The 25046-nt window shown below is 35.1% G+C and overlaps 1 protein-coding gene across 2 annotated transcripts in view; it reads right to left on the bottom strand.

Moving 5' to 3' along the window:
- The window catches only part of LOC145299251 (uncharacterized), a 121335-nt gene that overhangs the window by 72820 nt on the left and 23469 nt on the right, over window positions 1-25046 (bottom strand). The window contains exons 7-13 of one of the 2 annotated variants that reach the window (XM_080144387.1): window positions 17344-17510; window positions 15924-15997; window positions 13398-13520; window positions 10983-11092; window positions 8334-8476; window positions 3282-3394; window positions 2401-2504 (exon numbers count right to left, since the gene is read on the bottom strand). In XM_080144387.1, coding sequence (XP_080000513.1) covers window positions 2401-2504; window positions 3282-3394; window positions 8334-8476; window positions 10983-11092; window positions 13398-13520; window positions 15924-15997; window positions 17344-17510 — 834 coding nt within the window. Of the gene's footprint in view, window positions 1-2400; window positions 2505-3281; window positions 3395-8331; window positions 8477-10982; window positions 11093-13397; window positions 13521-15923; window positions 15998-17343; window positions 17511-25046 lie in introns of both variants that reach the window. The other variant, XM_080144386.1, reaches the window with a different exon arrangement.

Below are 25046 nucleotides of genomic sequence, written 5' to 3' on the forward strand. Positions count from 1 at the left end.
TTGAATTCAGCACCATGAAAAACCACTATATAGACATACATATCAAGTTTTTTAGTAAAATGAAAAAAGAGCTCCAAAAAGACATGTTTTTTTAGCCCTAAAAGTCTCAGAGAGATGCGAACCAGAATTTTATCATGGCCACCCATACTGAATTTATATTAAGAACAATGGCCTCCACATTTTGGCCAAGTTTCAGGAAAATCTAATGGATGCATCAAACTATGGCAAAATGTGCCATTCTGGGGCATTTATTACCTCTTTTGAGCCCCTGGGGATGTCAAATCCCAGTGTAAATGGATAACGGTACAGTTTCATGCCTTAACACATGTCTATTTGAGTTGACTATCATGAAAAATCACTACATAGTCAGACATATCAAATTTTTGTTGAGAAATATGAAAAAAGAACCACAAAAAGGGACGTTTTTAGAACTAAAAGTCCCCAGGGACACTGACCAGAATTTTGCCAGAGTCACCAATACTGGATTTATATTAAGTACAATGGCCAAGTTTCAGAAAAATCTAATGGATGGATCAAAAGTTATCAGGCAAAATGTGCCATTTTGGGGCATTTGAGAAGTTTTATTGCCACATTAGCCGAATAGTAGGTTCTTCGATATAACAGGGGTGTGTTTGAGATGAATGTTTCTGTTTAAAGCACAATTGAAGCATGATACTTGACTTTTTCATTTTAAACTTAAATTGAAGCCATTTTCACTGCACAGGCAGTAAGGCTCAGCATATAAACTCAATAGAAGGTTCTTTGATATAACAGGGGCACGTTCGAAATGAATGTTTCTGTTTAGAGCACAATTGAAGCATAATACTTGACTTTTGCATTTTAAACTTTAGTTCAAGCTAATATATATAAAATAATTTTATAAAATCAGCAGAAGGTTCTCTACAGTGAAATGCAGGCTACACTGTATTATGGACTAAGTCACCGCGAGGAGGCATGTGAAGCTTATTCCTCGTGCACCACGATAGGTCCCCAACCAGAGCAGGCAATCAATGAATTTGATTGAAAAATGGGTGATTTCACCGATTTCGATGACAATAAAAATATGAGAGTGTGAAACATTCGTTGATCATTATTCAATCCTAGGAAATGTTGGGTCAATGAATAGTGATGTCTCTCTGTACTAGTGACAGTAGTAGTTGTAATGGCGTTCACATTTTTTTCTCTTTGTGGCAGCAATAATGAAAGTAATTAAAAAGAACAATAAATAACTCCATTATTTGCTCTGAGATTTGCTTAACTCTTTTTAGTTGCATTTTCTCAACTAAGACCAGCAGAGTTGACGGACGAACCTTAAAAATATTCACTTTGATGTAGAGCATCAAAGAGAGAGAATCGATCTTGCTTCTCTTTTTTTTCTTTTTTTTTTTTTTTTTTTTTCCAATTTTCACCCCAAACAAAGCACAGTGCCACTTTCAAGTAGGGGGCTGAAGGAAGATGAGCAGCAAGATGTCTATTCACATTACACTTGAACTTCTGCATGTCAGTACAGTTGGGAAAGCAGATTCTGGAAGGGAGTTTCAAAGTCTAGCAGTTCTGGGGAAGAAACTATTGGAGTAGAAGGCTTTCTTACACCTAGGATTCTCTACTGAGTAGGGGTAGGATTTAGTTGCTTGTCGGGTTTGTCAGGGGTATTAATGTTGAGGGGGTACAAGTGCTTGTAGTTCATCAGAGCATTCACCATTAAAATACTTGTAGAACAGTTCAGTGGGACACAGGCTGAAGCTTAGATGACAGTTCAGGACCTATTAGGTTGGCGACTTCTGCCACATACTTTTTTCCCATGACACAACTTCCAGTACACATCAACCGAACATGTAACGGAAAATTCCTTTATCTTAACCCTTCATGACCTGGTTGTACTAATTCGTTCAGTCATAAATAAATTAAGATAATGGCATAAATAAAGTGAAAATTGATTCAAACATGCCTTATACATATTAGTTCATTATCTGGGTAGATACAAGATACCTCCAGGTTGCAACTGACATTGCTTACATTCAGTATGCAGCCATCTGTCTCAGAGAGTGGATTTTATTTGTTCTCATAAACACACTTTTTTCAAGCACTATGGATAATAATCAAGGTAAGTTTATGAAACGCAAAAATTCTGAGTGGTAGTTTAACTATTGAACTTCCTAATTTTTCCAGTTTGAAGACAATCTTAGTATTACTACCTTTTAAACTAAAATGAACAAATATTTTTAAAATCATCTACATCAGAATTCAGGTCATAAAGGGTTAATCTAATTCCATGTGGAAATTTCCATTTTTAATATTATTGTTACACATTCACGTCCAATATTGCTGCAGATGTAGTTTGTTAATTATAAAATAGCTAAAATGTTTGAACACATTATTTTAAGAGTGAAAGAAACTCACCCAAACTGCCACTTGAATTAAAGTATTCGGAAGCACCTCTTTCTTGAGATAGCCGGTATAACTGGTGCACACAAACAGGGCAAATTCTTTATCATTTTTGGAAGCTGAAAAAAAGTAATTAAAATGACAATGCATTACTCATTGCTGACAAATTGCATAAAAAACAATCAAGAAAATGAAAGGCCAGTTATTCAGAATTAATTTCAGGGATTATGATGTGGAATAACACAAAACAATATAATGGACTACTCTACCATTATTTAGCAGTTGTGGGTGTAGAGCAGTGGAGGGAGTCATATTAAGTACTGTCTATGTTCCTATTTACTTGCCTCCCCACGAGGGCAGAGTTAAACACAAGGTCGGTTTTTAATGGGAGAAAAATCCAGGGGCATTCTGGATAGGAACAAAAGTAAAAATTGCCTTAGGCTGACATAATTATTTACTATGATAATTATTAAATATGATAATTATTAAATATGATAATGATTAAATACAGAGATTTCGAGAATCCCTAATGCAAGGTGTCATGATTAACACCGGTCGATAGATTTGAACTCGGCAACAGAGGCCATCTCTGACTCCATTAGCAAGGACTTAATTCATTCGGCTACCGAATAAATATACATATATATATATATATATATATACATACACAATGTTAAGTTTCAATCCAATGATATAAACAGTCTACAATCATGATTCTTATTTTTTACATATGTGTTTTACACATGTTTCATTGTGCATATAACCAGTGTTGCTATGTTGCCATTACACAATGCAGAGACAAACAAATCTTTAAGACAATTAGACACCAATTAATGAAAGAAACAAAGAAAGAATGCTTTTGAGTTCAAGACTCAAGTAAAATCAAAAATAATTACCATCATCAATCACATTAAGGAGTCGATAAACAATTTCATCGGGAACGTTTCCGTTGGTAACTTCCAATAACTGATTTATGGTATCAACATACCACCTATCACTGCTTGACAATGTGGGGAGAAAAGCGTTAAGGATTAGAAACAGGTTGGATCAGTCTTTGTTATCAATTAGATTAAATATTTATGAAAATATATATCTATAAAAGTGAACGTGCCTGTGTGTGTGTCTGTGTACATTTCCCTATGCAATAACTCTGTCAATTTTAAGTCTACAGACTCAAAATTTGATATACAGGTTATTGAGATTTGGGAAAATCTTTGTGATCAGTTTTCGGCCAGACATTTGGCTGTTAAGGGGTCAAAGTTCAATGATTTGACCTTTGAGAACTCTATCAAACTCCTCCGAAAATTTTAGGTCTAAACACTTGAAATTTTAGATATAGGTTCCTTGGACATGGATCTAACTTAACTTGATTTGAGCCCAAAACAATAAATGTTAAGGGGTCATAATAAGGGTCAAAGTTAAAAAAATTGACCGCTTTTTTTTTTTTTGCTCAACATACACCTCCAAACACCCGGGCAACGCTGGGCTGAAATGCTAGTATTTTAGAATTTCGAAATATTTTTATCTTCTCACTTTTTCAGGGAAGAATAGAAAGCTTTCTGGCATTTAGGGACCTCAACCGTGAAGGGGTGAAATTTTGTTGCTAAGCAGGTTTATCGGGGATGTGTACACTGAGGCGACACAAGTGCAACGAGTTCATCAGAGAACATTTCATTAAAATACTTGTAAAACAGGCACAGAGATGCAACATTGCAGTGATGGGACTGGGGTTGGAGCTTAGTTGACAAAGTGGGACCTATTAAATTCAAAACTCTTTTTGGGACCCTATCCAAGAGGAAAAGGCTAGTGGTAGATGCACTAGTTCAGATGTGACAACAATACTCCATACATGGGCGAATGGTAGCCTTGTCGAGGTACAGAATACTCTCAGGTGTGAGTAGTCTTCTAGAATGAACCAGTCTCCTTTGCAGCAGCCTTTGCAGTGTCCTCAATGTATTTGTTCTAGTTCACATTGCCTATGAACATTAGGCCGAGGAGTTTGAAGGAAGAATTCTCAGGTAGAGTATTATTTGTCATGGATATCAGTGGTTGGAGAGGCATCCTGTAATTGTTAAAGGAAATAACCTTAGTCTTACTAGCATTAAATGTTACCATCCATTTGCAGCCTCGTTCTACAACTGTTTGGAGGTTATTTTCTAATGATTCTGCCAATGTCTTAGATTTCTGTGCATCCATACTTCCCTTATACATTAATTGTATTAAGAAATTATAGTTCTATAGAAATGTACTTTCTTTTGTAAATATATTAATTTTATAACACTTCATAAAAATGTATATAAAAGGTGTTTTTTTGGAGGTGGCAAACTTTAAAATAAATCACAGGAAAATATTTTTATTATAAAAATATGTGCTCTATTCTAAAGATTAATTTTTAGCATTTATAATTTGAATACAATTTCGAGCACACAGACCCATCATCTCTATATAATATTATGTTGTCACACCTGTTTTTGTTAAATCACTAAAATCAAGCCACATGGAGCCTGGTCAATACCAGTCGGGTGACCATTTGGGGATACTTGACACTGTATGTAGGAGGACATTTACACCTCCCTACAAGAACTGCATAAATCTAATGTTGTCATCTTCTCTGACAGAGAAATATGTGGAACTGGGCACCACTTGTGAATTTCATACTCCCATGAAACTTCTTCCTTGTGATGAAGCCAGTTAAACCCACCTAGGGTAAGTGCCGCTTTGGTATATGGCTTCACAGCTCATGCATACATAGTGTAATCTAGAATTCCAATTTTCACAAACTCTGCATATTAAATTAGGTTGTATTTCAACAATAGTGCATCAAATGTTGTTTTCCAAGTAGTCTATAGTCTGGTTTATCAGCGTAGACATAGGACCATATATATCCCTAAACAAAATAATCTAATGAATGAGGCAGTCAGTTGACAAATCCACTTTATGAAATCATTCGTTCATCAAATGTTTCTCTCAGTAAATTGATCATAGCATTTGCAAATGCTGCTTGGGTGTCAGTCTCTTTATGATGAACTGCCAAACAAAGCTGAACGCAAAATAACCGATAGTTGCCAAAACTGCAATTAAAGAAAAGAAAAAAAAGAGTTAATTTAAAGTTCGTCACCTCTAAAAAAAACAGCCTCTCTCTCTTACTATATATGTATATAGTAATTTTTTTCTCTAGTTTTTCCCCCTCCCCCCTTTTTTCTCCTCCCCTCTCTATCCATTATTCCCACTCTTTTGGTTTTTAATATCCATATGTAATCAAAAAAGTATCTTTCCTTTAATTTATTTTAACTTAAATCATCTGACAGATAATTTTCATCCCGTAACCTGTAATGAATTAAGTTAATACACCTGAGGTTGAAATCATAAAAATCATATGTAGCTCTACAAATGTATTGAGTACTTTTTCCTTGTTTTTTATCAAATGTACCTATAACACACACACATATATATATATATATATATATATATATATATATATACGAGCAAACAGTTAATAAAACATGTTAAAAAACACTTTGAAAAAGAGTTAAAAACATATTTAATCTGAAAAGGAAACACTTGATAAGTGGGTAGTCCTTAATCCGCGGAGTTTCGTAGAAATACTTTCCTTCTCATCAGAGGGTAGGAATTAGCAAAATGCAGGATCAGATTTTGCATGCAAAAGTATTTGATGAAACAACAAATAAGTCAAAGATCTTACTTGACAACAAAAAAGTGAAGCAGAGGAAATATGGTGAAGAAAAAGGTGATTACACGTGAATGGATAGTCTGGTGGAAGATAAATAATCCAGTGACGGTTAAATCCAAATATATAACTTCAAGAAAGTTAATTGAATTTCCATTTGCACAAGTAAAATCCAAGGAAACCCCGTAATTGGAAGATGGTCCAAAATAATCCATAGGCAGAAATCCATGGAATAATTCACAAAATATATACACTTGTGCCCGATATTATTCATACCCCTCGGATCTTTGAGATTTCTATAAGAATATTGCTCAAACCAGAAGGTAGACAATATCAAAGGGATTTCAAACAATAAATCAAGCATAAGCATTTAATTTAAACTCAACAAATAAATAAATTATGCAAGTTTGAAACATTATACAAAGAAAAACAATAATGGCACTAGTTCAAAATTATTCATACCTCTCTTACATAGCATGCCCTTTATTCTTAATAACTGCCTGTAACCGTTTTGGATATTTATCAACAAGGTTTTTACAAGCATCAACACTGATTTTTGACCATTCTTCAATGCAGTAGTTCTCCAAATCCCTCAAATTTCTAGGTTCCCGCTTTTTAACCTCAGTTTTCAATATGTGCCAGAGGTTTTCGATAGGGTTCAGGTTGGGACTCTGGCTAGGCTATTCCAAAACATTAATTTGATTATCCTCAAACCATTTCTTGACTATTTTGACAGTATGTTTTGGATCATTATCCTGTTGAAGGACCCAGTTTGATCCTAAATGGAGCTTCTCCGCATCCTGTCTAATGTTTTTCTGGAGTATCTCCAAATATTGCTCCTTCTTCATGGTTCCATCTATCTTGACCAAACTTCCTGGACCACTAGCCGAAAAGGAGCCCCAAAACATTAGGCTACCACCACCATGTTTCACCGTGGGTATGGTGTTCTTTGGGTTGTAAGCTTCTCCTTTCTTCCTCCAAACGTAAGAAGCATCCATATGGCCAAACAATTCAATTTTTGTTTCATCAGTCCACAAAATACTTGAGAAAACGGACTCTGGAGAATTCACATGGGTCCTAGCAAACTTTAGATGTGCTGCAAGGTGTTTTCCGGTGTGCAGTGGAGTCCTTCTTGGTCTTCTTCCTTTCAGACCATTTTCATGCAGAGTCCTTTGCAATGTTTGCCTTGATATTTTTATGCCAGAAGACTCCAGATTTTCTAAAATGTCCTTAGTAGTGGTGGTTGGATTTGCATTAACACTTCTTACAATATTCCTGGTGGCTCTAGCAGACAGTTTCCTTTTCCTTCCTCTACCAATCAAGTTGTTTGTTGTGTGGTGGCTCTGGAATTTTTTGATGATGCTCTGTACTGTTGCTGTAGGGACCTACAAATTTCTTGGAAATTGACTTGTAACCTAAACCATCCTCATGTGAATTAACAATTTTAGTCCTAAGATCATTACTAAGCTCTTTTTTTCTTCCCCATTCTAATAATTTTTATTCTTTTATTGGTTTTAAGATTATATCATTTTAATTTCTGAAAAATGCAAAAAACGTAATGAAATTAATCAAAGGTTGTATAAAAGCATTCAAAATAAGAATCAAACAGGAAACAAACAGTCAGAAACTCGATTAATACTGAAAAAATAAGGGGGTATGATTATTTTTGAACATTGCAGATTTTATAAATAGCTGTATATTTCTTTTATTACAAGTATCCCGAGATTTTAAAATGACGAAAATTATCAGAAGAGGTTTATTAAGAATATGTATCAATATGGACGTAAACAATAAATTCTTACAAAGTTACACCTAATAAACTCAATTTTCAAGGGGGGGTATGAATAATATCGGGCACAAGTGTATATATATATATATATATATATATATATATATATATATACACACACACACACAAACTACTTTTCTAAATTTATTGACTTTATGATGTTTTGGTATATTTAACGACATATCAATCAATCCCAGGTAATTTTTCAGGTTTAATAATCTACCTATTGCAAACAATCCATTGTATATGATTAATTGAACACAAGTTATAATTTTACCCATAGCTGGAGAGAAACTGCATGCTCATACATTTCCCACTAGCATAAGTACATAAATAATCACAATATATTCTTTGATGGGATCAGACAATTCAAAGGCAATTTCATAGGCCCATGCCCTGTCCCCAACATTTTAAATTAAAAATAAAAAGGGTGTTGGCTGCTGTCCATAGGAAAGCACAATGAAAGGATATTTCTCAACAAGGCTAAATAGTTTGGCAACAATGTCGGCCTGCCAGAATGGATCATGGCTTGTCTTGGAGATATATTTCAGCAGATTGCGGGAAATTACATCAATATTTATCCGGTTCGCCATCTGGTACATCAGCTCCAACGTCTGCAAAAAACAGGTACAACAAAATCCATTGACAATTAATAATGTTCATGAATGTCTGCAATAGAAATTTTAAATATTAAATATGCCGCGACAGTGACATTCATAAACTCAGCAACATTTCGAAAACCAAATTGAATTATAAACCCAAAATAATGAATTTATATCTAAGTGTAGACACATAAATTCTAGATTCATTAATAACGTGTGTGTTATATATGTATATGTGTGGACGAGTTTTCTCAACCTCCATACAAAAGGGCGTATCTTTTAATGTGTCTCGACGATTCAAGGGAGATAACTAAAATATCAGTGTAAGGGAGATAATTCATAATTTGAGACAATTTTCTTGAGTGTTTAGGTAGATTTGTGATTTCTTTTTACAAGTTATTCAAGACTTATCAAGGCCTAAAGGCCACTTAAGGATAAGGATTAATGAATGTAAGATGGTAGTGTAGTAGTCATTAATGGTATAAACTGAGTAGAATTTGAATATATAAGGGGACTGTTTAATAACAATTTGTTTGCATTGGACTTGCAGGCTAACATACTGTAATCGGCCGGGAAGCAGGCAAATGGAACAGTGTTCCACGGGTGGGCATTTCTAGGAAAGAAGCTATGTTCGTGGAACCTGTGTTTAGATTCAGGCACAGATAGAGAGTGAGGAGAAACTGTTGTTAATGGTTGTAGCTAGTCAAGTATTTTTTATGAAAGTTTGGCAAGGTATGGTCATAGATTGGAACTCAGATGAGCACTTGCCATGAAAATAACGACAGAGCAGAAACAGGCTCGTAAAATCTCTTCTGTGGGAAAGAGGCTGTTGGGAAGAAAAAAGTGCATCATTCATTAGGTTTTGAAGCCAGTCTTGATTGCATCGGCAGGGAGATACCTACTTGAGCAGTAGAATGATCTAACCATTTTTCCAGCGATCTTGATAAATTATTTGCTGTATGTGTTCCATTTCAGATCAGGAGTAATGGTCAGTCCCAGAAACTTGTCAAGACATGATGCATCCATAAGATGAGAACCATTCATTTCAATTGAGGCCTGATGGGGATCAGAAAGATTAAGAGAGAAGGTTAGTTTTAGCTGCATTAAAATTAACTAGCCACCTTTTTCCCTATTGAACCATGTGCTCAAGATCAGAAGAGGGAGAATCAGAAAGATCCCGGTCATTACTGACCTTTGAAGTGTTGTCATAGATTGTGGTGTTGTCTGCATAAATGTCTATCAAATGACCTAAGAATGTGCTTTGAGAGATCAGTGGTGAAAATCAGGAAGAGAGTTGGGCACACTATGGAACCCTGAGGAACATCATTGATTTCAGACCATAGACGACTCCTCTTCTATGTCATGGCAAAATTAACAAAAATTACGAAACATGATATAATAGAAAAATAATTACAAGTAAAAGTAGAATTTATTCAATTATCGAGTTTTGTTTTTGTTTTAATGTGGAAGAGTTGTGCAACAGATTCGGTACGACAAACAAGGGAGATAACGCTTGACTTAAAGGTCCGCCATCTTTAAACTGTCTGGGAAAATAATGATTGCTGATCTTTTATTTAAAATACTTCTATTGGATATTATTTTGTAATTTTTGGAATTTATACAAATTTTCCCATGATTCGTAATAATGGGTTATAGTCAGCTAACATACTTTCTAACTTCTGCCATAGCATTACCAGAAGGGGTGACATGGCAAATTAGTACCTTCATTTTTTTTCTCTCACACCTATATTTCACCTGCACATGTAGCCTTTCTTTATTACGTTTTTCCAATCTTTTTTTTTTTAATAATCATTGTAAAGTTTTTTGGTCTTATTTTAATTATGAATTATTTTTTTTTAAATTTATTGAAAAAACGTTTTGCACTCTTATTTTCAAAAGAATTATTAAAAACACTTTTTAAAAATATTTAAAAACTATTTTGGGAATATTGTGCATTGAATACGTTTTTTATGATGTTTGAAATTTTGTTATTTGGATTTCAATAATTTTTATTTTCATACTTTCATAAACATATATTTATTATATAAATTCAAATAAAAACTCTTATTTTAAAAATTAAAAACAAATTTATTTTTATAATTTTATAAACATATTTCTTATAAAATTTCAAATAAAAGAAATACTTTTGTTTGTTTTTTATTTTATTATTAAAAATGCAAATACAGACTATTTGTGTTATTTCTATTTGTATATTTTGGTTAATTTTTATTGTATATTTTTCAATAATGTCCTTTTGTTAGATTTCATTTCAATAAATTACTTCACAATAAAACTACTGAAGAACAATAAAAGTGAAGGAGTTTATTTATCTTGTCATCGCTTCTGGTAGCGCTACACAAGAAGTCAAGAAGTATGTTAGCTGACCTTATAATGTTTTCACCTGAAATGTGATCGTTTAAAAGATCACCCATGTAAACAAGCACCAAATTCTTTTATAGGATGTATATATATAATTGCTTGTCAGTAGTCTAAGATATAATCAGTATCGATGACTAACCTTTCTCTGAATTGCAGCATCTGGGTTCTCAAGGCATTCCATCACGATCATCTGGTAGTCGACAGCATAATGAGGTGCCACTACTACTAATGAAGTAAGGGCTTTCATACCTGAATCAAAAAACAAAAAAAAAAAAATCATTTATAAATGTCAAACATTATCATCATATTTGCTTTAACGTTTTGGACAGCTTTAAGAAATTAACTTTATGCTGTAAAATATTCAACTGTTTTAACATAATACCTACATACATACAACATAAGGAAGCATATTAATGGTCATGAGATTTGGCAAAGAAGTTTTTAGAAACTTCTTTAAAAAGTTTTTAACCTTTTTTCCAAACCTCGTTACGCTATCACAAGCTTAAAAAAATCCAAATAACAAATTTTCTCCACGTTTTCGCATGCAACAACAACCTCAACAATACAAGACAAGGAAATTTCTAATTATACATAACAAAAAACACTTTTTTTTTTTTTTTTTTTTTTTTTTTACATGGAGTTCACCACTTATCAAGGCCCAATGGCCACTCAGGGATAAGGGTTATTGTGTGTACAGTAATCAAAGGGATAGTATAGCAATAGTATTGGAGAATTGGTAAGGTGTCATTACTTAGGGGGGGGGCGGTTCATCAGGAATTTGTTTGTGTTGGACTTGAAGACATCCAGGTTGAAGTTGGGAGAGAAACAGGCAAGGGGAACAGAGTTCCACAGGCGTGCAGTTCTAAGAAAGAAGCTTTGTTCATGGTATCTACATTTTGATTTAGGCACAGATAGGGAGTGGGGAAAATTATTGACGGTGGTTTCAGATAGTCGGGTGTTTTTTGAGAAAGATTGGCGAGGGGGGATCAGAGAATGATGGATATTTTACTGTCCGAAATTAAGAAAATATGTGAAGTTTAAAAGATAAAAATATCAAATGATTTTTAATAAAATATTTGCATCTTAAACATGGTTTCAAAGATATTTTGTCTGTTCATTCAAAATTTAAATGCGCTAAAATGTTTAGTATGTATATATATATATATATATATATATATATATATATATATATATATATATTATGTGGGGTGCAAAATTTAATAATTGCAATCATAACAGGAAAACCCGTTTTGATGTTCATAATTAAAAGTGGAAAAGAGAGAAAAAACAAAATAATTAATGGGGTAGACCATCTAACGTGTTTCAGCTTCACTTTTTATAAGTTGGATTGAGAGATTTACTTTTTTTTTCTTTTTTTTTTTTAATTTTATTAATAAAATCCAGTGAAATGGGAGACGATACATTTAAAATAAAATGGGAGGCGATACATTTTTAAAAAAATAGCAATATAGTGTATTAGGAAAAAAAAAACGGAATACACTATATGTCTAAAATACTGAAACGTATGATATCACATAGAGACTGATCACATTCAAACCTAAGAGACTTCCCTCTGCTTGCAGAGGGAAGGCTTCTTCAAGTGAATATGAATAGTCTGTCATGATTGCAATATATAGCATGGTGACCTGACATTGCACAGGATTGAATGATGATCAACAAATGTTTCACACTCCTTTATTTTTATTGTCATCAATATCAGTGAAATAATCCATTTTTCAATCAAATCGATTGATTGCCTGCTATAGTCGGGGACCCATTACTAGACTGGGAGGAAGCTCACATGCCTCTCACTATGACTTATTTCGCAATACATTGTCGTCCACATTGCACTGTAGAGAACCTACTGTTGATTTTTTTTTTTTTTTTTTTTTTTTTTTTTTTTTTTTTTACACAGTGATCACCACTTATCAAGATAAAATTATTTTAAATATATAATGGTTTAAATTAAAGTTTAAAATGCAAAACATCAAGTATCATGCTTCAATTGTGCTCTAAACAGAAACATTCATTTTGAACGCGCCCCTGTCATATCAAAGAACTTATTGTTGATTTTATATGCCAAGCCTTTCGGCTTGTGTAGTAATAAAACTTCTCAAATTCACTTGTGGTGTTAGGCTGTGTAAGGTGTTAACTTTGGTCAAAATCGCCTGTTCCTTCTTTCATTCGATTATTTCGATTATCGATATTTATCAAAGACATTCCAATACACAACCTATCTAAGAACGCTGCCAGGCACATAAAGTTCCTTTGTGTGAAATTTCATAAAAATCAGCTCAGTCGTTTTCAAGTCCATAGGAAACAGACAAAGTTCCTTTTATATAATAGTAGATATATATATATAAAATTCAAAATATAAATTTACACAAAATCTGTGAGCAATATATAGCAATGTTGTAACTGTGAAATCAGCTGAAACTGTTTCAATTTATTTTAATACTTATGAATTACTGATAGTATGACACAAAAGAAAGGTGCAAGCATATTAATACACGGATAGAAACAGAACTGATATAGAGGCGAGATGATTTCTTACCCAAATATTTCAAATTTTGATTGCTTGAACGCAGAAATTTTCCCACATACTTTGAAGCTTCCTCTAAAAGATTTGGATCAGGTGCGATGCGGCTAATTGTTAATATACATTCATAGATGATGGCTGAAATTGAGAAAAACATTGAAGCAATAAATAGCATGCAAGCAGATTAAATTTAAACAATATTTTTTTTATTTTAATGAACGTCATTAAAACTAGACATGTTAGAAAAAGAAAATTTACGAGTCGTAAAAAGAATGGGAACACATTTTACAAGATTAAAACATAATCATTCTCTTTTCAGAATTTTGACACCCTATGAAGCTATCAATTTTTAAAAAGTTATAAAACTATCGTTTTAATACCATTACTTGTGTTTAGCAAGCTTGCAACTGGCTACAGACCAACAGGAAGACCTGTTCTACTTCACAAAAATGTTTGTGAGACACAAGAGCAGGTGGCATCGACCCAACAGTTAGAGAAAAACTGTAAAAGCATGATGCAAGAGGAGTGGGGAGAGAAGAGACCAGCGGTGGAGGGAGAGGAAAGAGCTCAGATGGCAAAAGGCTGCAATAGACCTCTTGCCACCAGACACCACATACATTTGTGGCATCTGCAACAAAGCCTGTCAATCCAGGATAGACTTGCACAATCACAACAGCCGCTGAAATTCGTCAAGGTGCAGAATTCCATAGTCTCCCAATACAGAAAGGTACAGACAACTTGTGTTGAATATCAGTAAAAAGAAAAAAAAAGCATCCTTGCTCATCAAACTGAGAATAACAAATAAGAAATACATATAACAAAGTGCTATAACAAAAGACGCATAAAGTACAAACAAAATTTGCAGCTGTCAAAACAGTAGGTTGGTTGGTTGGTTGGTTGTTTTACAGCATATCAACCCTTTTCGGATTATTTAATGCCGAATCCAAAGATTTTGAAGAAAAGTTTTTTTAATAGAGTATATCTGTTGTTTTCACGTCGGTTTCTATTCAACCCATAGTTGGGACCCTAACAGGTACTACCACTCCGGGTCAGAGTGGACCTGGGAGCAATGGTAATTAAAGGGTGGCTCCACACTCCCCAAAGCCCACAAGCTGGGGCCTCACCACTGGATATAGTTTAAGGTCATATCCAGGACCCCCATTGAGGGACTTTTACCCTCTACAGGGGGGGGCAGTCGGCGTATTCTAATGCCCCACCGACAGGGTCGCCAAAACAGTAGGATGTGTGACTATAGGAATGATTGGAATTCCAGGAACATCACTTTTTATTTGCCCACATGTTTTAGAAATTAGATTTATCAGGATCGACAACTGAAAAGAGGAGGCAGAGAGAAACAAAAGCAAGTCTGGGGTCTAACCATGTTGGATGTAAGAGAGTAGTAAAAATTCAAGTATTAGAAGGCCAAAACAATTTTCACAAAAAAATGTATGGCAAAATGCTAATGAAAATTAGATGGGGAGAAACTAGTGCTTAGGCTGGAGAATTAACTAAACCTACAAAACTAGTCAACCCCATGTCGGCTTGGGGTCTATCTGTATATAAGCAAAAAATATCAGCCCTTTAGACAGATTTCCCCACAGCCAGTTAAACAGATGAAGTATGAGCCAATTCATTACCCCAAAAATTGACTGCTTGACAAGCATAAAAAAGGACTTGATAGAATTTTTAGCATCAACAAAAATCTAATAGAATTTTTAGTACATTTCCTTCATTATTTCTACACAAGTTGTACCAACTTAATGTACATAAACTAATCAATAGTTACATAATAACTGGGTTGATAGATTCTCTTTTTTGATTTTTGTTTGTGCCCAATGATTAATATGTGTCATATCATCGTTTGATGATTTCTGGTCATCCAAAATCAAAGAACACAGGACCATTCACAGCCAATGACAAAACATGGCAACAACTGAAACTGTGGATGGAGATTGCACATGCAGTTCCTCTACATAAAATAACCTAAAATGTTGCTTATTTGTATTATTTGAATTCTTTAGACTACTGTTTTCATCTTAAGTGTTATTTTCACAACGTTTTAGCAAATGTAACCTTCGACCTCCTTCATATGTATCTTATCAAACTTGGGAATCTTTCTGCCAAACTCGAGAATCTGCATGGAATTTAATCCACAGTGGTAGTGTGCTCTTGATCCAATAGCCATGACTGGGTAGAAGTCTCAAGTAATTTGCAATTGCCTACACTGAAGATTGAACCTTCAACGTCGGCTATGCAAGGACCTGTGGATAAAATACTTCATAAAATTCAGTTATAAACTATACTCTTCCCTAGTTCAAAATTAAGATTCCGGAGTTTAACAAGATATACCTGAAGAAGGTCAAAAATGAAAATAACACTCAAGATGGGAACAGTATTCCGAAGAATCCAAATAATACAAAAGCTGTTGACACGTTGTCAAACAAACATTGTATACACATCGAAATGCGAAATGCATATAAAAGGCATCTCTGCACACATATGAAGCAATAGAATACAAATCAAAGATGAAGAACTACTTACCAAAGGCAATATTTTCCTTCATGTTGGCACATTGTAAAACCTCTTTCAACACTGGATATATGGATAAACTGAAACTGGAAACAGAAAATGTCCATTGGTATTAAGCACAAATAATAATCGCAGATCATAGATCATAAAATGAACACCAAACCCCTTCAACTGATTTAGATAAAAAAAAAAAAGTATGAATCAGCGCCATATATATATCTCATGGTAAGTAAGCTACACAGAAACATTTTTTTATAGAAATCACTCCAGAGAGGGCATGATGCCACTTAATGTAAGGGGTTTAAAAAATACTACTTAAAGATCAAAATCCAACCAAGGATAAGTGTTAGATGGATAGATTCCAACTCAGAAAACAGCAATTCTTCTCCTTTTGTCAGAAACATTGCTCAGGAAATGTGAGAACTAAAGGACAAAATAAGGGAAATGAGATGAGAGTTTTGAGAATGCCAAAAGTAAGTGTTTCATTGTCTGGGGAAATCATAAGACTAATTTTTGAACCAACATCTTGCTGCCCAAATCCCTACATAGTACCCCAGTAGTTGTTGCCCCTGATAGTAGCCCTCTACACCAAAGTGGCAACGTGCCTTGTTTGGGGTGAAAATTTGATAAAAAAAATTTTTTAAATTGCTCTAAGCTCTCATCATGCATTGAGCACAATTAAAAGTAAATACTGAATATATATATATATACTAGCCTTGGTGCCCGGCATTGTTGTAGTAGGCAGCCGTACCGCAAAAAAGGAAAAAAATGTGAAAGAAAAATGTGAAGTTTTTGCCGTTGTGTCCATTGCCAAACCGGAATTTCTCCTTAACTGTCTATTAAATTAATAACTTGTCTATCACGCAGTGCTCAAACTATCAGTTTGTTTACAAACAAATTAATACATAAAATATTATGTGTGTGTATACTTTGCATCAAAAGTTACAGAAAAAATTATGCTTCATTCATATAAAAGCTACACAGAAACATTGGTTTCATTCCTTGGAGAAATCATTAGGTTAATTTTGAACATAGTTAAAGTAAATACTAAAAAAAGATGATCATGTGTAAAATATATATATATATATATATATATATATATATATATATATATTATATTATATTATATTATATAAGTGTATACCTCTATAAAAAATTAAGGAAAAACTTATGTTTGCCAGTGTTCACACCAATGTTTATATAAAAAATTAATTTCCTTTTTAAACTTTCCCATTTAAGACGTTCTTATTTTTTTCCTTTAACTTCACTAATTGAAGCATTATTTTGCATGAATATTAGTGTAAATACAAGCAAAGGATGATTTTTTTTTCACTTGATAGAGGATATACATAAATGATGAATTAAAATTAAATATTTTGTATAGATTCCATGTTTAGCAAAAATTCAGCCAATCAAAATACATTATACTTACTTCTTGTCACCAGCCCCGAGAAGTGTGAGCAGCCGTAGTAAAGAGATTTGCATCCACGGATTGGGGATGGAATGGTAATCATATTCTGGCGGAAGTTTTCGTTTCAAAATCTGATTTAAGATATTTATGAATGGAGTTCCAAGATTCTTGTACTGCGATGGATTTTCCTGAAACAAGAAACATCAATATTTTATGGTATGGAAAAATCGGTCAGTTTGTGTCATCTTCCTTCTCTCCTTTCACCCACAATGCTCATATCTTTAATTAATCTCAGATTAAATGAATGGCTCTGTCCTCGGATTTTTGAGGATATTAAATGATGAATGGATCAGAGGGGATGGCTAATTGCATTGTTATGACTGAACTTATGCATTCATGACCAGAAAGATTCATCTCTCTGTTGCAGATATTGACAGTGTAAGACTATAAGAAGGCAACCCCTATCATGAACGTGCATCAGAAGCAAAGATGTATCATTGAATTACTGGCAAAATTGCATTGAGAATGGTGGTGACTTTGTGGAAAAAGTTGCTCATTTTCATGGTACGACTAAAATTTTCATAGCTCTTCAATGTTTGGAGTTAAAAAAAAAAGTAAGAGGCTTTACTTTTGGAACGACTAGAATGTAATATCGGAAGTCTTTGAATATATCTATATAAAATCAATAATAAATACAATCAATAAATTATCATTATTATAATAGTGAAAGATTGCTGGCAAGTAGTAAAGAGGTTCAATTCTTATTGTGGGTGACCGAAAAATACAATTGCAGATCACTTCTATCCAGTCATGACTGACCAAACGAGAGCATCAGCTTTTGGGTTTGACCTTTACTTCTGATCTTAAATGGAACACATAAATCAAGTCTGTGGCCAAGGTCGCTGGGAAAATGGTGGGATCCTTCTACCGCTCCAGAAGATATCTCACTAATGATGCAATTCTCTATCTATATAAAAGCCAAGTACGTCCACAGATGGAGTACTGCTGCCACATCTGGGCAGGAGCTGCTAAAAACAGCCTATCCTGCCTTGACAGAGTACAAAATAGACTTCGTGGCTTGGTGGGGGATGCCCTTTTCTCTACCCTGCAACCTCTTTCCCACAGAAGATACGTAGCGAGCCTGTCTTTGTTCTATCGTTATTTCCATGGCAAGTGCTCGTCTGAGCTCCATTCTCTGGGCCCCCCCCCTCGCCAATCTTTTTCAAAAAACACCCGACTAGCTGAAACCACCGTCAATAATTTTCCCCACCTCCTTATCTGTGCCTAAATCAAAACGTAGATTCCATGAACAAAGCTTCTTTCTTAGAACTGCATTCCTGTGGAACTCTGTTCCGCTTGCCTGTTTCCCTCCCAACTTCAACCTGGATGTCTTCAAGTTTAACACAAACAAATTCCTGATGAACCGCCCCCCCAAGTAATGACACCTTATCAATTCCCCAATACTATTGCTACACTATCCCATTGATTACTGTACACACAATAACCCTTATCCCCGAGTGGCCATTGGGCCTTAATAAGTGGTGAACTCCACGTAAAAAAAAAAAAAAAAAGCATGCTACCCCCATAAAGTAAATAAAGGATTCACTTCAAAATTTCATCCAAATTCCCAAGTTTAACAGAAACATTCCCAAGTTCGACAAGATACACCTGAAAAAAGTCAGAGGTTACATCAACTGAAATGTGAAAATGATATGCAAGATGAGAAGAGTAGTCCGAAAAATCCAAATAAAAGGAATGACTTCTAAATCTCTTCTCGATAGCCTCTTTCTCACATTAACGAATAAAAATCATGAATAAACAAAGGGTGATAACTCGATTTGTTTTCAGTCTTGTAATCGCTATGATTTACCATTAATCGCTTAAAATCGTTAAAAAATGATTTTCTATCTGAAAAAAAACTACTTGATCAATTTACGTAATTTTTGGAATATGATTTTTACAGGGGATTATTTTATGTAACACTAGCCAGTGTAAGGTAAAATAGTTCCCTGTAAAAATTATTCTTTTTATTTAGAAATTAGCTTTGTGTGAAATTTGTAAAAAAATAGGCTCGGCCGTTTCAGAACCTAAAAGGAAGAAACTCTTGAGGCTCTCATTCACAAATATCCGTGGGCTTAGAACTAACTTAGCTGATGTTGAAGCATTTCTCTTAACAAATACCCCGGATATCTTAGCACTAAGTGAGACTAACCTACACTCCTCCATTCCCTCTAACCACTTTAACATGCCTGGATATCTCCCACTCTGCCGTAAGGACTCTGACAGACATATGCACGGACTTGGAGTTTACATTCGTAATACCCTTCCCTTGACTAGAGAAACAAACCTAGAAACAGATGATCAAGCCTTTATGTGCTTTAGACTAAACGTGCAACACAGTATTAGCTACTATTATTTTCTCTACCGCTCTCCCTCGACTCAGGACTGCTCCATAATAAACAAAGTATCTGACAGCATAGACACGGCACTGTCCCTCGACACTAGCGCACAAATACATGTGTTTGGTGACTTTAATGTCCACCACAAAAACTGGCTTGGATTCTCTACTCACACAGATGCAGCGGGCAGCACAACCCATAGCTTCGCTATATCTCACTCCCTATCACAAATTGTTACGTTTCCAACCCGTTTCCCTGACCAGGAAGAACAACACGCATCACTTCTAGATCTGTTTTTGACCACAGTTCCCGATGACTGCATAGCGAAGGCCCACAGCCCACTCGGGAACGCTGATCATGCAGTGATAATGGTTGAAATCGCCCTAAACACTAGACCCAAAACTGAAGAGCCAGTGCTCAAAACAACGAGATATTATAATAAGGCTGACTGGGAAGCCATCAGGGAACTAATTAGAGATGCTCCATGGAAAAATATTTTCTCTCTCCCTGCTGAACAGTGTGCAAACGAGACCACTGACTGGTTCAAAACTGCAATCGAAGCGCATGTTCCCATGCGGAAATTTTATAGTAAGCCCCACTCTCCCCAATGGTTTACGTCGACTTGTGCAACTGCCATTACTCAAAAGCAGCATGCATACCGTAGGTTTAACCGACATAAGTCCAGTTCAAACAGACTGAAGTATATAGAAGCTAGAAATAACGTTAAGAAAGAAATAGCGACAGCTAAGAGAGAATTTACGGAAACCACTAAAAAGCGCATCGAAGCACAAAAACTAGGAACTCGAGACTTCTGGAAAATCTACAACAGTGTAGTAAATAATGGGCAATCGACAATTCCCCCACTAACCAACAATCACGAGGTTGTCTCCTCAGCAACCGACAAGGCTAACATGCTTGCCAGTCGGTTTGCCTCAAACTCCACACTGGACCCTTCCAACCACCCCCTACCTGACTTTCCTATGCGGACAGACGCCACACTAGACGATCTGAAAACCACCCCTGCTCAGGTGCATGCTATCATAAAAAACCTTGACACCTCAAAAGCATGTGGACCCGATCTTATCCCAGCTGTGCTATTAAAAAAGTGCTCAGCCGAAGTAGCTCCAGTTCTCTCCAAACTCTACAACAAATGTCTTAATGAAGCTTGCTTTCCGGGCTGTTGGAAAACTGCTTCTGTTGTACCAGTATTCAAGAATTCTGGTGAAAGGACAGACCCATCAAATTATCGCCCCATTAGCCTCCTTCCACTTTTTGCCAAAATATTTGAGACCATAATTAACCACGCTCTAATCCATCATCTTACAGATGCTAAACTACTGACTGACAAACAATATGGATTTAGACAAGCCCGTTCCACAGCAGACATCCTCACCGTGATCTCTGAACGTATATACCAATCACTGGACAAAGCGGGGGAAGGCAGAGCGGTAGCTCTAGATATATCTAAGGCTTTTGACAGGGTATGGCATGAGGGTCTCCTCAGTAAAATCAGATCATACGGTATCACTGGTAGAATACTTAACATAATTAAATCCTTCTTAGATAAGAGAAAAATCCAGGTAGTCCTCGACGGTCGCACATCTAAACAATATGATATAAATGCGGGAGTGCCCCAGGGTTCTATCCTTGGACCTCTATTGTTCCTGATATTCATAAATGACCTCCCCGACAACATTGCCTCTGAGATGGGTATATATGCTGATGACACTACACTCTATGGCAGACACGACAGGAAGACGAATGAACACATTTCTAAAGAAATGGCAGAAACACTAGAGGAAGACCTCCAATCTGTAGTGGAATGGGGACAAAAGTGGTTGGTCGCGTTCAATGCTGCCAAGACTAAACTAGTTTCATTCAATAATTACAAGAAACCCTCTCTACCACCAATAGCAATGGCCAACGACTCTTTATCTGAGAGTCCATCTTTCAAACTCCTTGGCCTAACGTTCACAGGAAACATGAGTTGGAACAATTACATTGAAGGCATTGCCAGGGCCGCTGCAAGAAAGGTGGGCTCTCTCTACCGTGCTAGAAAACTACTAACACCCGAAAGTATCCTGTACCTCTATAAGGCCACCATTCGCCCATGTATGGAGTATTGCTGCCACATCTGGGCTGGTGCATCTGCTACTAGTCTCTCGCTCCTTGACAAGGTTCAAAAGAGAGTCGCAAATCTGATAGGCCCTGAACTGGCATCTAAGCTTCAGCCTCTGTCCCATCGACGAAATGTTGCATCCCTCTGCCTGTTCTACAAGTATTTTAGTGGTGAATGCTCTGATGAACTGCAATCACTTGTGCCCCCACGACGCGAGCACCCTCGACAAACCCGACAGGCTACTAGATCCCACCCCCACACTGTAGAGGTCCCTAGATGTAAAAGATCTTTTTACTCCAATAGTTTCTTCCCCAGAACCGCAAGACTCTGGAATTCCATTCCAGGTCCCTGCTTCCCCAACAGTACTGACGTGCAGAAGTTCAAGTGTAACGTGAACCGACACCTTGCTGCCCAAATCCCTACATAGTACCCCAGTAGTTGTTGCCCCTGATAGTAGCCCCCTACACCAAAGTGGCAATTTGCCTTGTTTGGGGTGAAAATGTAATAAAAAAAAAAAAAAAAAAAAAAAAAAAAACACAAAGTGACTTTTATATATTAGTTGGGATAAAATTAAAAAATGAGTTCCTGTCTAGAATTCCCTTCATATTAAAATGCAAAAATAAAGAAAAATCTGATGCACATACCCATGACGAAACAAAAATATCTTATTTCAAAAATCACCTAAATTGCTCAAGTAGTTATATTTTTATAAAGAAAATCATTTTTAAGCGGTTAATGGGAATTCATCAGAAAATACAATATAAATTGTGCAAGTCTGAATTATCTTGAGTTATCTCCCTTTGTTTATTTTTAATTGTTTTCAAAATGGCGGACAAGACATCCACTCTTTGATTACTCCAAAAATTGGATTTTCTTATTTATAAAATAAAACTTCTTTCCTTTTTCAAGATTTTTATTTATTTTTGTTTTCATATAGAAGGAAATTTAGATAGGAACTAAAAAAAATGTTCTATAGTCACCATCTTTATTTGTCACCATGCTGCTTCATCAGCTGTGAACATCTCAACAACAATAATTATCTTGAGTTATCGCCCTTTGTTTTTTTAGATCATTTTCAAAATGGTAGACAATAGATTACTAAAAATATTTGATTTTCTTATTTAAAAATAAAACTTCCTTTATTTTTGTTTTTTAATATAGGAGGAATTCTGAACCAGAACCAAAAAAAATGTTCTATAGTCGCCATCTTTAGTTGTCACCATACCACTTCATCAGCTGAAAACATTAAACATTTCAACAACAATAATAAACATAATATTGAAGATTCGATTTGTCATTTATCTCTAGTCAGAAAACATAACTATGATTTCAGTACAACTATACTATAATAGCGAAATTTAAAATTTTTAATATTGAATTTCAAGGCAAAGCAATTGTCTACTTAATTGTTATGTTACAGTAATGAATATATCCAAAAATTATGAAAAACGATAAGGTAGGAAAAAATTATTAAAGAAAGCATTTTTTTGACAAAAATTAGTGAATATAAAATGTTTGGCTAAAAAAAAAAAAAAAAACACTGGAGAGTTCCAAGGGGAGATAAATAGCATGTAACTATTACCAATTGTGAAGAACTTTTAAATTAATTCTGTGTTAACTATCATAAATATGAGTTACTTGCCTTGTTTTAGCATAACTGGGTTACTTCCCTTGTTATCATGTCATGCATTCCCAAAGAAATATGGCGAAGAGTTTTTACGATAAAGATCAAAAACTTGTGTTTGATAACACGGTAATATTTAAGTACTTCTGACATGCTAAGTAATAATCATTGTTTTTAGTAGAAATTGACACAAAAAGTCAGTAGATACCATTGTTTTTTTTTTAAATTGATTTTTTTGTTTTCCGAATTTCATTATTATAGTGTAGTTGCACTTAGATTTCTATTACTATGTACCCACGTGGAACCGCGCCCGTGCCTCTGACCAACCACCTTACTCAAACACATGTGCTATAGTTTTTTCTTATTTTATTATTTTCTTCTTATGGACCGTGTTAGGATTCTAATGTGGATGGTCAGCGGTGCACAAAGATATAGTCCACAGTTTATATTCATAATAAAAATAACACACAGACATTGTACACAAGTGATTTATTGAACACGAGTGTATGTGCTTGTTGTTAGGGTCTGTCGTTAGTTTCTCTACATTCGAACAAAGCTTTCAACAAAAACTTACACCATCAATTGCAGCCCTTCTTCATCTCTTGACATGATCACCTGTGTCACCCGAATATATTTACTTTCCATTAGAAATCAGATATTTTTATTCTTATTCACACCAAACAAGGCATATTGCCACTTATATACGGCATAATCATGTTGATGCACACGTTCTTGTTAGACCACCAAAGTTAAGCAATATTGAGCCTGGCCAGCTACAGATAGGTGATCATTTGGGAATACTAGGTGTTGTACGTAGGAAAACATTAGCACTTCCTTGCAAAAACTTCAAAAACCTAACATTGTTATCTCCCCTGACCAGGACATACATGCGAGTGGGCCCGTTTGTGAACTTGATATTCCCATGAAATTTCCTCCTTTGGGGAAAGTCAGTTCAACCCAAACATGGTGAATGCCACTGGTATGGCATATTGCTACTCAGACATAAAGGGTTACTATTTGAGACCATATCTACAAGAAAACTATGTAGGGAAGTGAGAAGCAAGATGTCTGTTCACATTACATTTAAATTTATGTATATAAATACAAATCAAAGAAAAAGATTGGGAGTAAATTTGAGGGTAGAAACTATAAGAATAGAATGCTTTCTAGTATCTAGGAATCTCTACAGTGAAGGGGTGGGATCTTGCCCCTTATCGGGTGAGTCGGGAGTCTGTACGTCGAGGGGGCACAAATACTATAAGTTCGCCAGAGCACATTCTATTAAAATACTTGTAAAACAGATACAGAGATATGTCTGCCAGATACTCTACACACATTTTTTTTCTCAGCTTACTTTCACCATTGTTATTTGGCCATTAAAAAAGTAAGTAATTGTAATGGCCATTAAAAAAGTATTTGTAATGGTGTCACAGATTTATGAAAGTTAATGGATCAATTAGTTTGCTTTTGTCATTCATTTCCTAACAAATCTCTACCTGTTGTTATAATTATGAAGAGAAGGAGGATTCCATAGTATCACATCCAAAACTTTTCTTCCATTGGATGTTTATGAAGGCTGCTG

This window comes from Euprymna scolopes, chromosome 2 (assembly GCF_053919585.1).
Source record: "Euprymna scolopes isolate OS-2025 chromosome 2, ASM5391958v1, whole genome shotgun sequence".
In the NCBI taxonomy this organism is placed as follows: Eukaryota; Metazoa; Mollusca; class Cephalopoda; order Sepiida; family Sepiolidae; genus Euprymna; species Euprymna scolopes.